Genomic DNA, 16,698 nt, shown 5'->3' with positions numbered 1-16,698 from the left:
CGATAACCTGTTTGGCTTGTTACAGTAAAGCGTGAGGTCTGTGGTCCTACATGTCCACCCAAACAGTAATTGTAAAAAATTTCACTTCTTTTTATCAGTTCCAGTGTTGCATACTGCTTCTTAAAACAACCATAGAGTGAGCTCCTCTTTTAGTACAGAGGAAGTTCACTCAAAAAAGCTCCTTCTACTATTGTCTATAATAAAACACCACTTCCCCTTGGCATGCACCTACCTCTGCATTGTTTTAATATGCACTTGATTGTAAAAGCACTAGTATGATCCATTGTTTGATCTGGGATTTGCCATGACTTCAAACCTGTAAGCTGCCAAAGAGCTGCCACTTCCTGTATATGTGACAATGACGCTATGGGAGGGAGTGATGAGCGCTAATGTTAAAAAGTGAGCAACCCTTTCAATCTTCTATCTCCATGTTTCTGCTGACTCCACAAAACTGTATCACATCTGTCCGTACGGTGACAGGAAATGATGTCTGTCCCCTTGAGATGTGTGTGTGTGTGTGTGCGCGCGCGTGTGTGTGTGTGTGAGTGGTCCTTAACTTATGACTGTATCTATTATGTGGAGCTCAACAGTTTTGTGGTAACTCCTCTGTGGACTGTAAGGGCAGCACAGGGAGAAAAAACGGTCTGTGTGTCTGCAGTGGAAATCTGACTTTATATCACAGACACTGGTCTCCTTCACGCCCAAACAATGCCTACTGTCTTATAAAGTTTAGCAAGTGGAAAATCTGTCTTCTTGTCTATATTAAGAACACTTAATAACAGCTAACTAATACAGAATACTACACAATTTTCAAATAAATAAAATCAGGAGAGTTGAAATTTTTTTTTTTTTTTCAATCAGTTTCAGTTTCAGTTCTATTTACTGATTTCTTTGAAATTCAGGGGTATTTAGTCGACTAAAGACATGAGCTGTGCATTGACTAATCAACAAAAAGGGGATGCAGCACTGAAGATTATAATTATTTTATTATTAAATCTCACCAAAAACAATTATGTTTACCTAGGGTCTCCAGCCTGTAACTTGGGAGCTCTCCACCCCATTCTAAGTAGCTCAAGGACTTCAGAATTACACATACTACATTGAATAACTCACAAATGAATTAATTACATAACTATTACCACTGCAAATATATCATGTTGATGCTTAACTCAGTGCACTAATAAATGGACATGGCTTTTATTTTAGGCATCTAACTCTACCCCACATCTTTCTTATCTCGGTTCCTTGCAAAGGCCATTTTCATTTTGGAAAAGTAGCTCACCAAAGGAAAAAGGTTAGAGACCCCAAGTAAACAGCATCTTCGTAAGTACAGATACAACTGTCCAGCCACTCCCAAACCTTCAGTTCACTCACTCCATGCTTTGTCCTTTCTACTGTTGTGCAGATCAGTTCTTATAATCTAAAATAATTACAGAACAATAATAAGTCAATAAAACATTTGTTCAACTAAGACACCACTGAACGATTCATCACCTAAACAACTAAAGAACTACAGCTAAAAGTCCAGAGCATATAGCACATACAATTGTTCTTCTTGTTTTCATGAGTTAGTTTATTATATTGACTTACTGCAGAGGCATAACTCATAATATAGATATAAGTCACATGCCATTACAATTATGATCTAAGTGGACACAAAATACTATCATTAGTTTGAAACTGACATCTATTTTTCTGTTTTTGTGAAAGACCTTGAACAAGTGCAAACTGAAGATGATGGGCACTGTGAAGACTACAATGACAGCAATGATATTTAAATTTCTTTGTTATTTTGCTAAAGATTTTTGGTAGACAATAAGTACATAGTGTTTATAAATAATACTACTGATATATGAAATATTTAGAATTTATTGAAGGTTTCAGGTTTAGTTTTGGTTTAGACATTTATGTGTAAAACATGCTTGTTTGGGTCATGTGAGTAGGTTAAAATATAGACCACTGGTTGCCCTATTTGTTTCTGAGGTGGTAAAATAAGTTTAAAAATACTCTAGCCTATAAAAAAACAGCAGAGATCATTGACTATATCTGAAAATTGCAGCCAGTCATTTGCACCCACATCTCTGCACCTTGTGACCTACATAGAGCAGGTTTATGCACCAAAATGCCAAAAATATGATTCACTGGAAACAAAATGCTCTGGAGCCTGTAGCAGAAATGGAGAATTTGTGTGCAAAGGTTAAAGGAGGAACAGGTCACGCTGTTTATCTGTGGCTTTAAACTTCTGCTTAAAAACACACAAACTGCGTCATACAGTTGTGCACTGTGTGAACTAGCCCTGACTCACTGAACTATTACATGCTGTTGGATTGTCAGGTTTTTATCAGAGCGCCTGAATTTTCTGGGTAAAAATGGGTAAAAATAGCTGTAGTTGTGAGGTGCTTGTCTAGTATGAAAACTCATAAATCAGGAAGTGAGGCAGTACCCTGCCTGATGTGTTCACTTTGAGGCCCTAAGGTTGCATGTCTCTACATCCTGCATCATGACTGACGCGAAAGAAAAGGCAACAGTCTCTTCCTGGTTGAGTGAGGTCTAATATCAAGCATTACTCAGGTTTTTATAGGGCAAAAGAGCTGCAGGTGCACTGGGGAGTAAAGCTGTTTTAATCAAGCTTTAAACTGGAGTTGCATAGGTCAAAGTTGATAAGATGTCTGTGATATAAAGAAGCATGGTTTTTGAGCTGTTAACATGAGGAATACTTTACTCACCACATCAAACCTAGACTGGACCAGGACTAGACAAGGTGTTAATGCATACTTAATAAGCTGGATTACTGTGTCATACACATATATAATAACTTTTATGGTACATTTAGATAAAGCAAATCAATTACAACACTGTTCTAAAATCTCAAAAGTCATGTTTGCTTATAGGACCTTTACATGCTGATCCTGATGTTTACTACATCACAAAGTGGTACACAGTCTTCTCACTCAGGGTTATGTTTTACTGTTCTGTGACGTGGTTTGGGAATTTCTGATCTCTCAGTATCTCCATGTTCTGGCATGGGGTAGGGCTGAATGTTGCTTGGCTTTCAGTGGCTCTGAATACCCTGGAGTGCACTTGGCCTGTAGCAGACAATGAGATGGAGCCACAGTGGTGCTTAATGGTTTAATATATACTGTGTATGACATAACGCAGGGAGACTTGGTGTTTCAGGATGGGCTGCGCTGGTACACTGAAGAGGGTCGCTTTAGTGTATCCTGTAGATTTTATACTTAAGTGGTCAAGCAAGAACCAACATTGGTCCCAACAAGCTATTGCAAGCGTGAACGACACATTACAATTTTCATTAACTTCTTATTGAAAATATATGAATCAATTTCAATCTCTCCAGTATCTCATACTTCAGCAATATCTCACCAATTTAAAATGCTTCCAGTAATATATTTCTCTCCAAGGTGATCATCAAATGTTCTTTATATTGCTGTTGGAGCCTTTTCATCACAGTATATTAAGAAACTGTACTTAGTTATTCCCAGTGTAAATTTGAACACATGAAATTGTTTTGTGCTGAAAGTAGAACTGATGAGTCATTTAGAGGCATTTCAAAGGAAAGATAAATACAACATAATCATTATACAAATGTGTTGTAGCCAGTGTTTGACTCATTAGCTTCTGTCATGCAATAAATATTAAATATTAAAATGATGACATACTCAATAAAAAGCAACTTCTCTGGAGATCACTAATAAGGAGTGATTTTTCTGTTGGGACAGACCACAGGAAGCAGTTTGACTGTTGAGGGCTTTACTACATCCTCACTCCTTCTGTCCTTCTGCCCACACTGAGACCCACAGGGAACCTTTTGTGTAAATGGGCAAAGTGTATCCAAAAACACTGACTCAGCCCAGTGATAGATCAGCCTGTAACTTCATTATATTTAAAACTACTCTGAAAACACTCTGAATTAGGTCAGTCTGTGGGCAAAATGAGTAAATGAAAGTGTCTAATGACAATAGTTCTAATAAGCATTGGATTTATGAATAGATTCGAAAATATGTATTTTTAATATTTACATTTTAAACATGTCAACATTTAACAGAGGAAAATGAACTGCTAAACTAATAAGAGAATCTCATACATTTCAAAACATGGTTAGCGGCTTTTATACAGAATAAGACAGGATATTAGGTTGTTTGAAGAGGAAATAAAGGTACTTAAATAACTGCAGCATTTACAACACTTGAAATTATGGCTTAAATTTGTCTGTGATAAATCTTGTAGTTTAAAGGCCTTTGGACCGTACCATTCCAAGGTGAACCAATGGAAACAAGCCTTATGGTGCTCCCACAGTTAGCTTGTTAGGTTTCCTGCTGTCACCTCAGTGCAGTGGGTAATGACTCTTGTTGACTCTTGTTAGCTATTTGTCAAACCAGAGGCTTGTTTTGGGAAACAGTAGTGCATCATTTTCACTAGATTCAGGATGAAAGTAAAAGTACAAATACTGGACCTGTTCACCCTGTAGTGCATCTCTGGCTATAAGTCATCATTAGTTGAACACTTCCCCACCTGCACTCACTCTGCTAATGACACAAAACTTGCCCTGCTTTCTGAGGACTGCAAAAGCCTTTGATAGTATAAGGCAGGGATAGCTTTACAACACAAACCGCACAGTGGATGCGTACCCTTGAGCCATCTTGACTCCAGTCTCAAGTTTGCTGCAGGAGAGAAGCTGATTGATCTGAAATCTACCTCTGCCTCTACAGATGGGACAGTCCCACAGGAAGCTCTTAGAGGACAGGACACCTACTGTATGTACCAGACAGTGTCGCCAGAAAGACGAGGAGCAAAGGGTCAATACATGCTAAGACCTGCTTTCAAACCATAACAAATGATGCCTAGTTAACATTAGAGGTCGACCGATATGGAATTTTGGGGGCTGATGCATATAGCTTATTTAATATAAATTGGAAATACAGACAGCCGATAGACTGTGCAATATAGTGATTTATTTCATAGTAAGTAACAGCATTCAGTCTCTAAATAGGCTTTAATTCAAACAGGTTAGCAGTAAATACTGATTAACAAAAATATTAGACATTATGATCTTAGATAAAATGCAAACACCTTAAAATATATTATTACACAGTGCAATGAGCAATGAGAAAAAGAAGAGCTATTTCACCAAAAGTCTGTCTTGGCCCTGTGAAGTTAATAACCCTTTATATACATATCCATGGTGTGTGATGTAAGAATTGATCAATGAATCAATCTCATTAAAATATCAGCTGTACCAATCACAGCTTGACACATGTGATAGTTATATGACATTTTATTCATTTCAGTAACCAATAGGAACTAAGTGTTACTAAGTGAGTACTTTACGCAAACCGTGAGCACAGACTGTGAATTACTAATTTGCCGGAGGTCTGACTTCAGGGAGCAATGGGAAGAATAAAGACATTTCAATTTTACGGCGATGGACAAGTGCATATAAGGGCAAAGGATCAAATGCTTTTCTCTATTAAAACAATTTCCCATGGAGCTAAGATACTAGTGGGAATAGTTATCATTGTTAATATTCAAACAGATTTTGTTAATTAATTCAAGATGCACGCCGGTATTGTCAGAACGGGTTTGACTTTGTAGTTCTGAAAAAATAGGCTGCATACGGTTAGCACCATTATGTCAGTGAACTGTTCTCGAGAGGTGAGTGTATGACAAGACTATTCTTCATTTCCTATAAAGAGCACAGAGCAGGCGGAGTTAAAACTAGGTCCTTTTCTCTTCAGCACACCTGCCAGACGACATCTCAAATCAACCCAGATGACATCACCCTATCTCTGTCAGTTTAGTCAACGGCCACCAGGATACATGCACTCATCGCTGCCCACAGAAACAAAGAGCATCTCATCCTCAGGGAAAATATTACCAATGTCAACCACATTATAATCAATATGGAATAAATGAATGAAATGGTCTTATGCAATAAATGTGATTATTGATGCTGTCCCTACTGCACCCATATAGCTCTCTATTCTGTCTTTTGAGGGGTTCTGTTGATACTACTGTTGGGGGATAAACAAATGCAAAGAAGGGGGAAGGATACTTGACACTATAAATGCCATATTTTTAGTGCCAGAACACCACAGTAGTCATAATTTTATACCATCATTGTCTCTGCACAGCAGTGCGTACAATCCTCTTTACCCACTCAAATCCTAGGCCAACACCAGCACATAAAATGGCTTTTTCATTACATTGACAATCCTGCTTCCTTTTCCCTTATGTCTTTCAGTCACTGCTTTCTCTCCTCCATCCTCCTAGCATCTCTCTAAGCAAGCATCCACGCCTGCTGCCACCTTGACCCCCTCCTCTGCCTCTGTCTCCCGGTCGGGCAGCTTGGCTCGAGCATGTCATAACGCTGCTTATGCCTCTCGCTACGGGGACGCGGCACAATGGAGAAAGACAGCAAAGAAGTGGGGGGTGAGAGTCGGGGGAGGAGGAGGAGGTGATGGTGGAGGGGGGATATGAAATGCGACAAAGGTTGGGGGGGTTGGCAGGATGCTATGATAACTAAGCATGTGTACCTCAGCTTAAAGTGACTCTGGGTCATCCTGCGAATACATTCAAATGTGCTAGATGCTACACAATGGGAATAAAAGGCAGGGAGAGGACAGGCTAGGGGATTATATGATAGCTCATACATTGTGTCTGTGTATGGGTGCATATGCAGAGGTATGCGCTAGCCGGCCTGTCCATCTAAATTCATTACCATCAGAAAAGGAGGGCACGAGGACACAGGAAAAGCTTTCACTGCATCTTGCTACAACAAAATGCATAAAGAAAAGCATAGACTTACCTCCACATTTTAGCTCCGGTCGACCCTGCCACGATCCATCCTGTTCCTCATTGTCAGCTCCCTCCCCTGCTCTCCCCATGACAGCATTTTTCTGCTATTCTATTTCCACGGTGAGTTTTTCTTCAGTTCCTCTAGGCTTTGGTTCCTCCTAAAATAATAACAATAGTGACGAAAAAGGAAGTCGGGGCACGCACTTTTGCAGATCCAAGCCGGTGCCTCTCTGTGTCAGTCTGTTGTTAAGTCAAGAGGCAGGTTGATTTGTGCTGGGCTTCCTCCCCTTTTGCGCTGATTCGATTCCATTCACATCACACCAAGGCCGGCCCCCCTCTCTCTCCTCCTCCTCTTTCTCTCTCTCTCTCTCTCTTTCTGTCACACAAACCCCTCCTCATTTCCTTGTCAGAGAAGCAGCGATGGACAGCAGCTAGGCGAAGCGACATCACTGTGGTGGAAATGTGAAAAATGCTTTACAAGCAAAATAGTGGAATAATAGTTGCTGAATGCACAGACAGTACTCACAGTTTGAATTGTATCTTATGTAATAAGACAATAACAAAAAATTATTGCCAACAGTCTTTGGTTAAGTTATGCTGGGATTTTTTGTCCCAGTACAGTGGATAAATGGTGTCTTCTGCATTACTGTGTAAGCCCTTTACAGTAAAATGTTATTGTATTTTTTTACTCACGTCATCAGTACAAACATTTCCATTCACTTAGGCTGGGGGCTGTCACAAAGAGTACACACCCAGATAAATCTATTTTGAGAAATTAGATTATAATTGGTAATTGTTCTGTCAATTAAGAGAGCCAATGTTACTAGTAAAATGTATTGAATGAGTGATTCAGAAAGTGACACACTGACATTTCTGGAGCAAGGAGATAAAGGCTGGGGGTCAAAGGTCAAAGTGTGTGTCTGCTGGAGACACAGTTTATTTGTCAGACCACTGTGTGCTCCTCAAACGTGGTGCGTGAGGGTCCACCCCACAACAAACAATCAACCTGCCTCCAAACAATTACACAGCCGCACCGGGGCCATAACAACACCCAGCTGGACTTTTCCTCTTTCCCATCAGACACTGCAGCATCTTTAAAGGTGTACTATGTGCAGGTTATTGTTTTACCTGGGGTTCCAGAGTACAGCATTGAACATATATATCATGCAGGTGTTTTTATTGCTAGAAAGTATCTTTCTGTGAGCATGGTCTTCTCTCCACAGATCTGACCTGTAACTTTGCCTGGTGACATTATCTACTAGTTTTCATGGGATACATGAATGTAATGCCATGTTGTGTAGCATTACAGGCAAGCAAAAACGCCTTCATGGAGATGAGCAGGTGGTGGACCCTCCACCAGAAAAGTTACATAATGCATTTTTATGTTTACCTGTGAGCATCATGGTGTCCAAGATACAGACTTTTGGTATTTTGACCTCAGCAGCAGCAGTCACTGTCCTCCACCCCCAGTAATGACTGGATGAGGTATGACCCGGTTGCACCATATGGCCCTCTGTGTGTGTGTGTGTGTGTGTGTGTGTGTGTGTGTGTATGTGTTAGCAGGTCAGAGGCTCTGGTCAGGCTCCGAGCAGTGCAGGGCGGGGGCTTCAGGGGTGGAGGAGCCTCCACTCTTAAAAGAGCGTGTCTGCTGCAGATAAGAGAAAATAAAAACAGTGGTTGGGTTGATACGAGTCAAACTGTTCAGAGAGTGGAAACCATAGGCCTGTCATCGTAATTACCATATTGACCTATTTTTCAATAACAGTAATTTGGAGGATACATTTTTAGCTGGATAGTGGGGGCTGAAATAACTTCTATGACTCATTATAGATGCAAATTAACTACTAGAGTTTTTCATTATGCCCACTGAACTGTCTATTACAATGCAAATAGTTAAGTATAAAAATATGAGTTGATTTACAACAGCCATTTTGTAGTAGTTTTGCAATTGTGTAGTACTTTAACTTTAAGTACTTTAACTTCTACACAGTTATGAGAAGTCCCCCACAGGAGAGTAAATCGCCCTGAGCTACAGTGACACCCTGTGGAAGGAGCACACAAACATCTCACAATGTTGTTATTATACACATAATTACATTATTGGGGGTGCAGGTACTTAAGCCTGAAGCCAGTTAGACACTTATTTAGCATATTTTCATCAAGTAGACTATTGGCTCAAATTTGGCACGATATCAACATCTTCAAATGTTAAATGTAAAAAGTAAAATTAGGTTATGACTGAAGAAAAAAAAAAAAAAAAAGACAGACAGGGTCCAGGAGGTAGAATGTAGGCTTTAACATGAGAAGCACAGATCAGGAAGAAGACTGTCTACATGTGGAGAGGACCTTAGATTAGAGTGAAATTCCTCCGTGTCATCCTGGACTCCGCTAGGTGCGAGGGCACACAAGAAAATAGGCAAAAATTATCAGAATTACAAATCTTATTCTTATGAGCAAGAGATGTAAAAAATTACACCAAACGTTTAGAGTTGCAGATATTTAAATGTAATGCTTACTCTCAGAAGAAAGGATTTTCACTTTGTTAAAACCGTCTTGTGTTTGGTACCTTCATTGAAATCAATGTTTGCCCCAAGCGGCCATTAACAACTCTAAAGAAAGATCACGAAATGTAATTCTATCCTGACTGCTGGTCTATTCACAGTTATTATGAATGCTATCAAGTTTTACTGTTTTTAAAAACGCTTACCTGCAGTTATGGTGTCCTGAGACCTGTCCTTATGATAAAGATTGGATAAATACATATTAAAGCATCAGTCACATGCTTTGACAGTGGCGGTGTTAAGTTTGTTAATGCTTGATTTGGAGAAACAACCTCAAGTGCCACAGCGCCCCCTCGTGTGCAACATGCCGTCTTGCAGTTGACAGCGAAACTCAACTTTTGCTGTTTAGAGGGTGTGCTATGCAACTTTTTGGGGGGAGAGGTCTGCCACCTGCTGTCTCCAAGATCTTATCGTTTTGTTTGGATTTTCAAAGTTATGACCTTAACGTATACATAAGGCCTTATACGTATATCTTAAAATTACATTACATTTATAAAATACTTTGAAAAAGCATGCATTTTGACTGTAGGGTCACATCTCCAAAGATCAGCTGCTTGTCTCCATGTAGACAGATAATTTTAATGCCATACTGTAGACCGTTCTAGGAAAAACAAATCTCCAACAGGACAAGCAGGTCAGGCAGAATCATAAATGCCATTTAGAGCACATATAAGACGTTGAGGGACAATGCAAAGTACCCAAATGAGGTCACAATATGACAAATCATAATTTAAAAAAAAAAAAAAAAAGATTCTCAGTTGTTATAAGACAAGGTACCATTCTGCCCACCACATGACAAAGTGCATTAAAATATAAAGACACAGGATGTTGCTTTTTTTCCTTTTTTATGAACTGTTCAATGCGTCCATATCAAATTGAATGTTTGACTGTGTTCCACTTAAAGATATATTAAATTCAACATCTTATGTGACATGTAAACATAAAACACAATGTCAAAGAAATAAATCACTGCCTTCTGGTAACAATATTGTGCGATTTCATGGAAGTAAAAACTGTACTGTATACATCATTTAAATTCCTGTAACAGTTCAACATGGCCTTTCTATGTTTTTACAATCAGATTTTCATTTTTACATTTACAGAAACATAAAAAAGATATGTTGATTTGTCTCATTGCACACAGCATGGTCACACAGGATCTGATCTAAAAGGTAAAAACACTAACTTTCATGTGACAATTGAAAACCAACATGGAACTCAATGTGAATTTTTCATTTTAGGTAGATGACTTTTTCTAATTCCTAAAGTGGACAATCCTATCAAGTAGGAAATCCAGGCACTGAAGAGTTAAGTTATTTTGCATGAATAACAATTCATCATATTTTTAATTATTCCTACACAAAAACAACCAGTCCAAACACACCACTAGCTAAAGGATTTGGCCACATACTGTACAAATTGCTCCTAATAGTGTTTCGACTTAATGTGCCACTTACATATATTAACATTACTATGAATAAAATGTATTCACACAGTCACTGCTAAATTTGGAGTGCTATATATTAGCATTTATTTTGTATGAAAACAAAAATAAAAAAGATAAAATGTCCACTTTTTTCACTTGTTCACAAACAGATTTTCAATGCTGTAAACAAATAAACATATCTATTTAGATTAGATTTATTATGGGGGTTTCAGCTTGATCCCATTAAAAAATGTTTGTCTTACAAATGATCTTGACACAACATAAACTACATAGAAAGACAGTCTGATGCACAGTAGTTGCAGCTTCTCCTCGGTGTTACTAACCAGTGTGTACTTTATCCCACAGTTTTTATATTGTTCATGACAAAAAAGCCTTGTGTTGGAGTTCTGAAAAGTTTGGGACTTAAAAATGGGTTTGTGAACAGCGGTAGTACTTCCCATGTTCAGGTGGATAGTGGGTGGGGTCTACCACTTGCCCCTCTTGCTCCAGTCCTTGGGTGTGAAGTGAAGGCATTTTGGATCTATACGCAGATGTCTCTTCTGCATGGCTTTTTCATGTCCATCCACAATCTCCTCTGAAAGTGTCAAGATGTACTGACCCTAGATATAATTTTAAAAATCACATTTAAAATCAAGGCAGCAAGTGGACAAAACTAAACAGTGAGTTGTTTAACTTTTACCTTATAATAGTTGATCAGATTGAGGTACTGTAGCGTTGAAATGACATCTTCTTTCTTAACACTTGTCATCTCACTAATTTCACTGAAAGAGAAACAACAAATTATTACATTTACTAAAATCTACTAAAATTGGAAGACTAGAATAATCTGATAACTCCACAATTAGATATCTTTGGTGTGTTTATACAAACAAAACAAATCTGATCATCAAAAACACCGGGTGGGATGAGTCAGTTAATGAACTGATTTTTAAAGCTAATGATGAATTTGGAAGTCAAATTACAGTGACTTTTAAAATCACACTTTCATTCAGTACATTTCCTTGTCCAAACCAGCACAGTTATGAAGAATCAGAAAACAATCAGATTACTCATTTATGAGATTTAATAGTTCACATGACATTTCAGTAATCCAATACCTTCAGCAAACAGATAAGGATCAAATTTTAGCTGCAGGTAAATATAAGACACCAGTTTGTGTAACTACTTGGCTAAGCAATAAAGAGGTACCTACTTGATGGTTATTTGAGGCCGCTCCCCATTGTCAGGCTTGAGGTCCATAAGTATTTCTAAAATAGTTTGAGACCAGTAGGAGCGATAGGACAGAAGACCTAAATCGGAGAGTGGTTTTTCAGGAGTGCCGGTTTTCCCTTCTACTTTGGAAAGTTCATAACCTGACAAGCACAAACCAGAACATTTTTCATGTAAACCAGCACACAGATTCACATTTTACAGCTAGTACATCCATTGTCAAACACTTATAGATCAAAGCATTAACCCAACTAGTACACGCACAACCATCCCTGCCTCCTGAGCCCCAAGAGGCCCCCGACTGTCTGACTAATCTAGATATTCACAAGGTCTGAAATGATTTAATAGACTAATTGTGACTAGTTGACTATAAAAATAAGCATGGTTGCATTTCAGTCTTGTTATTGCTTGAGTCAAAAAAAAAATAAAAAAAATCACAAACTATTAAAGAATAATTAGTTGCAGCTCTAATAGTCAAACAAAGAGAATCTGCTAGTGCCATCTTTACTTACTGAACTCGATGAGCAGCTTGCCATAGCCCCTGCGCTGGTATGGAGGTAAGGTTAAGATGCAGGCCACATTATAATCTTCAGTGGACTCTTTCTCCTGTGTACATGTATATTTATATTAGTAACGAAACAATGAACACTTTGATATTTTGAAGTGATTGTTAGTACCTTCGAGAAGTAGCCAACTATGTGGAAGCCTTTGGAGTCATATTCAGTCATTACATAAAAGAGAAAAGGGTCGGTATCGTAGTATAAGGTTTTGTGGTCCAGGAAACACTTAGCGATTAAACACAGGTTCTGGGAATACGTCTAAAAAGAGAAAATATTATGTTAGTGTAATCTGGGAAGGTATCACCAATAAATACAAAAAAAATGAATTACAGACTTTGTTTTTTCTGCCATCAATTTCAAAAAATGAAATGGTGCCTTTGCGGTAGATCTCATTGCCAGGCGGATGTCGTAGGTTACATTTTGTCTGTGGAAAGAGCATAAAGCTGAGTAAAACTTTCACCAGTGCACATAGGTTTATAACAAGGCAGTTCTTACTAAATGTCTTTGGAGACACTTGAGACTTTTGACGTATTTGAGGCAGAATTCGCAGAGGTAGAGGATGGGCAGTGATGTCAGCTCCTGTGGATACGGGGAGAAGTACCAAGGCTTCAGCCTGTGTCGCCCGAGCTCAATACACTCTATGTTTTTCATTCGCGTGACGATGTCGTCATGGCTACGGTCAGACACCAAACTGCCCGTCATGCGGGGTGCTGTGGGGATCCCATCAGAGCTGTCCTGGGAATCCTGGTTGAGAACAACTCCCACATTAGATAATGTCTGTGTGGCATAAAGCGTTTAATAATTACATTTCAGATAACAAGACATTGCATTTAGTCACCATTAAACACAATTTAAATAATAAGGGGTTAAAGTAAAATTGGGTCAGAGGAAAGGGACACCTCTGTTTTATTGGACCCACTATGAAATAGTCAATCAACACACAAATCAACGGGCAATAATAGGAAATTAAACAGACCTCTGGTGGTGGTAGAAAGACACTGGCACTTTGAGGCTTGTTATACTGCAAAACCTTTATCATCTAGCAGAAAAAGACAAAAACATGGCCTTTGGAAACTAAAGAGGAGAATAGGAATTGCTTTACATCAATCAATTCATCTGTTTTCGGAAGTCAGACCGAAAGCATTTTGGCATTTTGATTCCAGACTTTGAGTGGGTCAAGAGAATTCAAAAAGGATCAAGCATTGGGTTAACAGCACTAATAAAAAATAAATGAGAATGAAAAAACAGTTGACAACAATTTAATTATTTCTGCTTCAATGTTTTACACTTTTCCATACCTCATCGGTGACTCCGCAGTTGGCCTTCCTCTTCCTGCCGGGCTGAGGGGGGATCAGACGCCTAGCTGCGGTGCCGTTCTGTTGACAAATCCAAGTGTTTCTTTACAAAAAGCTGCTCTCCTCAGATCAGTATAATCTGTGTTTAAATGGCGTTACCGTGGTGAGAGACGTGAGCTGCTCGTGGTCTTCTCTGGACTTGAAGGTGGTGCTCTCTCGTGCGGCCGGATACACAGCTGCCTGAGAGGCTTCAGCTGAACTTGGCAGAGAGGGCACAGGGGGGGCAGGCGACACCTGTGGAGCCAAGGGGGCAGGAGGCTCGGCTTTTCTCTTCTGTAACAAACACATGGCTCAGAAATATCTTAGAGAGATGGGTTTTCAAAAAGGACAAATAGTAAAGAAACTGATTTTGTTTAAAAGGCCGTTTCCAGAGTGATTATGGAAAGGTATAAAATCTTAATATCGAGGCACCACAGTCACTGGCTGCACACGATTGTTTAAAACTGTGTTTGATTGAAAGCCACAGCAAACCAATAATTACATTTGTAAGGTTAGTTCATAAAAAGTCTAACCTAATTTAAACCTGGTGTTAACACATAGGAGATTAACTAAATTTATCCATTTTGGATAAGTTATGCTGCCATGCCCATCCTGAAACAAAAGGTACTTAAAAAAAAACAGCAATAAACTCCACTGAGCTTATGTGACATTACTATCTCCTGCCCAGCAGTGTTTTAGTTACCCCAATGTTAACACCAGCAGTAAAAAAGGTCTCTGTCATGGCTCTTTAAAACTGGTAAATTCGAGTTGTACCGGAGCAGGGAGGGTTTTGCCTCTGGAAGGAGCTGTGGCTGTGGTTGTGGTTGTGGTTTGTACGTTGAGATCTAGACTCTTCCTCTGAATTGAACAGAAAGGAAGAGAGGGAAAAGGGTTAACTTACAATCACGTTAACCCTTATGTTTACTGGAAACACATTTTGGCAGCCAACAGAATTTAAATTCATAAATTCAATACATTTATTTGTTTAAAAAGGGACTATTATTTTTGAAACTATACATAGCACACATTTGTCAACACATTCTGATCATTCCTACATCTACTATAAAACAAGCCATCATGAAAATACAACAGCAGCCTCTTCATTATCCATACATGACTAAAGGGCTGTTAATAGGAGCAACGATGGCCACTTCTTCTTCAAATCAGTCACGTGCTGACAATAACCTGCTGTAGTGAATGAGCCGTACCAAAGTATCTCTGGGAACCTCCTTCACGGAATGAACAATCCCTTTAAATGGCTGGATAGCTTCATTTGACTTCTAGAACAACAATCAAAACAAATTTCAGCTTTAAGTCTTGAGGCATAGTTACATAGCCATAGTATCACTGTAATGAAATAGCAATGGCTGCAGTCTTACACTAATTATGTTCATGTTCATTTTTTTCTATTACATTTGGTAAAGAAAATACTAAGTAATTTAATATCCCTCACCACTTCTCTTTCTGGAGAGCTGGGTCGCGACCCTGGAAGACCATTTTTAGTTGGAGTCTTTGCTTCTTTTTTGGGGAATTGGAGCTTTTTCAGATCTAGTCGATCCAATGTGACCCACTCATCCAGACGCTTATTAACTGTAAAAGAAACAAAGGTTTCTGGCGTTAATGACAGCCCATTAATGGCTATACAATATTTCATTATCAATGTCTTAATAACATCATACTTACAGTCAATATAATGTACATAGTAAAGTTTTCTTGAGGAGACTTCCTTCACACTCAAGATTTCAGCCAGTGCTAAAAATAAAACAGAGCTCATAATGCTTAATTAGAACAAACTCTAACTATAATATAGTTAATAAATCAAATGTTTTTATTCAATTTTGCCAGTACGTGAATGAAACGTTTGCTAACCAACACATTAAGGTTTTACAACAATGTGCAGATGTGATTCTGCTTTGAGAGCTTGGAATTTAAAGTGTGTGTGTAATTTTAAATATGCGATGCGACGACAGCGTTAATTTTGTGTTCAGAAGAACAATTAATATCATAATTTGGAGAATTAAATACTCATTGAAATAGTAATATCAAATCAGGGTTATCTGATAGTATTCATGTTACAAACGTACAAGTTATATTTAACTAAAACAACTCAGCCTGCGTAACTAGCGTTATATGTGTAAGTTTCCGCTGTGTGTTTTGTGTTTACAGTGGAGGCCGTGCTGCCTATTGACAACAGCTGAGGCTCGCTTGTTAGCATTAGCCAGGCAGCTTAGCTAGCTACGAAAATCAGATAAAAACTTACGCCATTCGTCTTCGTGTTCTTGGTTTTTGCGCAAAACGGGAAGGCGACAGCCTTCGACGACGTCAACCTATTGAAAAAAATATGACAATTTTAGTTTGATAAGGTAATATTGCTATTATTAGAATTAGCATCTTTTAGAAACCTACGGATGTTGCGTTGTCCGCCATTTTCGTCATCTGTAAAAGCAGGAGCGGGGTGTTGTGGGAAAATGCCGGTCTGTACCAAAGAACAAATAAAAATCAAGATGATTAAGTTCATGAAAAAGGAAGCTGAAAAAGATAACAGGAACAAAAATAGGATATAACTATCTTCTTCAGTAAGCAGCATATATATACTGTATATGATAAATTTTAAGGGTAGGAGTATTTCCTTATATTTAGATGCATCAGTCTTCCACTCAATTTTCCATCCCCTCACACAGTATTCACATACTCAAAACATGTTTGTGTTATGAGTATGATGATGAGTAGGTTGAGTTTGTTTGGTTTGCATCGTATGTCCGTTTGGTGTTTTT

General features: G+C 38.6%; 2 protein-coding genes across 7 annotated transcripts in view; both read right to left on the bottom strand.

Moving 5' to 3' along the window:
* Window positions 1-9,649, bottom strand: part of zmp:0000001168 (signal-induced proliferation-associated 1-like protein 2) — a 34,788-nt gene extending 25,139 nt beyond the window's left edge. The window contains exons 1-4 of one of the 4 annotated variants that reach the window (XM_055148307.1): window positions 9,521-9,649; window positions 9,330-9,422; window positions 8,204-9,201; window positions 6,824-7,262 (exon numbers count right to left, since the gene is read on the bottom strand). The gene's annotated coding sequence lies outside the window, so the exon portion shown is untranslated. Of the gene's footprint in view, window positions 1-6,823; window positions 7,576-8,203; window positions 9,202-9,329; window positions 9,423-9,520 lie in introns of those variants that run through there. The other 3 variants (XM_055148308.1, XM_020922834.2, XM_055148309.1) reach the window with 3 other exon arrangements.
* A 553-nt stretch (window positions 9,650-10,202) lies between these two features.
* Window positions 10,203-16,400, bottom strand: LOC110158414 (histone acetyltransferase KAT5). 3 transcript variants are annotated; one of them, XM_055148609.1, is made up of 16 exons: window positions 16,331-16,400; window positions 16,185-16,251; window positions 15,608-15,676; window positions 15,378-15,514; window positions 15,133-15,204; window positions 14,699-14,782; window positions 14,045-14,218; window positions 13,889-13,966; window positions 13,567-13,629; window positions 13,086-13,367; window positions 12,925-13,014; window positions 12,708-12,848; window positions 12,543-12,636; window positions 12,014-12,173; window positions 11,501-11,582; window positions 10,203-11,420 (listed from the first exon to the last, which is right to left on the bottom strand). In XM_055148609.1, the coding sequence occupies exons 1-16, from the start codon at window positions 16,358-16,360 to the stop codon at window positions 11,286-11,288; spliced, it is 1,758 nt and encodes a 585-aa protein (XP_055004584.1). In that variant the 5' UTR covers window positions 16,361-16,400; the 3' UTR covers window positions 10,203-11,285. The 3 variants fall into 3 exon arrangements, with proteins under 3 accessions (XP_055004584.1, XP_055004585.1, XP_020778552.2); XM_055148610.1 differs by having other exon boundaries at window positions 13,086-13,334; XM_020922893.2 differs by lacking the exon at window positions 14,699-14,782.
* Window positions 16,401-16,698: the final 298 nt, after the last annotated feature.

Source organism: Boleophthalmus pectinirostris, unplaced genomic scaffold, assembly GCF_026225935.1.
Source record: "Boleophthalmus pectinirostris isolate CB_2022bp ecotype Guang Dong unplaced genomic scaffold, ASM2622593v1 HiC_scaffold_12, whole genome shotgun sequence".
Lineage (NCBI taxonomy): Eukaryota > Metazoa > Chordata > Actinopteri > Gobiiformes > Gobiidae > Boleophthalmus > Boleophthalmus pectinirostris.
This window is presented reverse-complemented; position numbering and strand designations above follow the sequence as displayed.

Excerpts from the sequence above, each read along its gene's own strand:
- LOC110158414 (XM_055148609.1), bottom strand. The coding sequence starts at position 16,360 with ATGACGAAAATGGCGGACAACGCAACATCC. Across the intron at positions 15,515-15,607 it reads CTATGTACATTATATTGACT|TTAATAAGCGTCTGGATGAG; the intron begins GTAAGTATGATG and ends TTTCTTTTACAG. Across the intron at positions 14,783-15,132 it reads AGGTTCCCAGAGATACTTTG|AGGAAGAGTCTAGATCTCAA; the intron begins GTACGGCTCATT and ends TGTTCAATTCAG.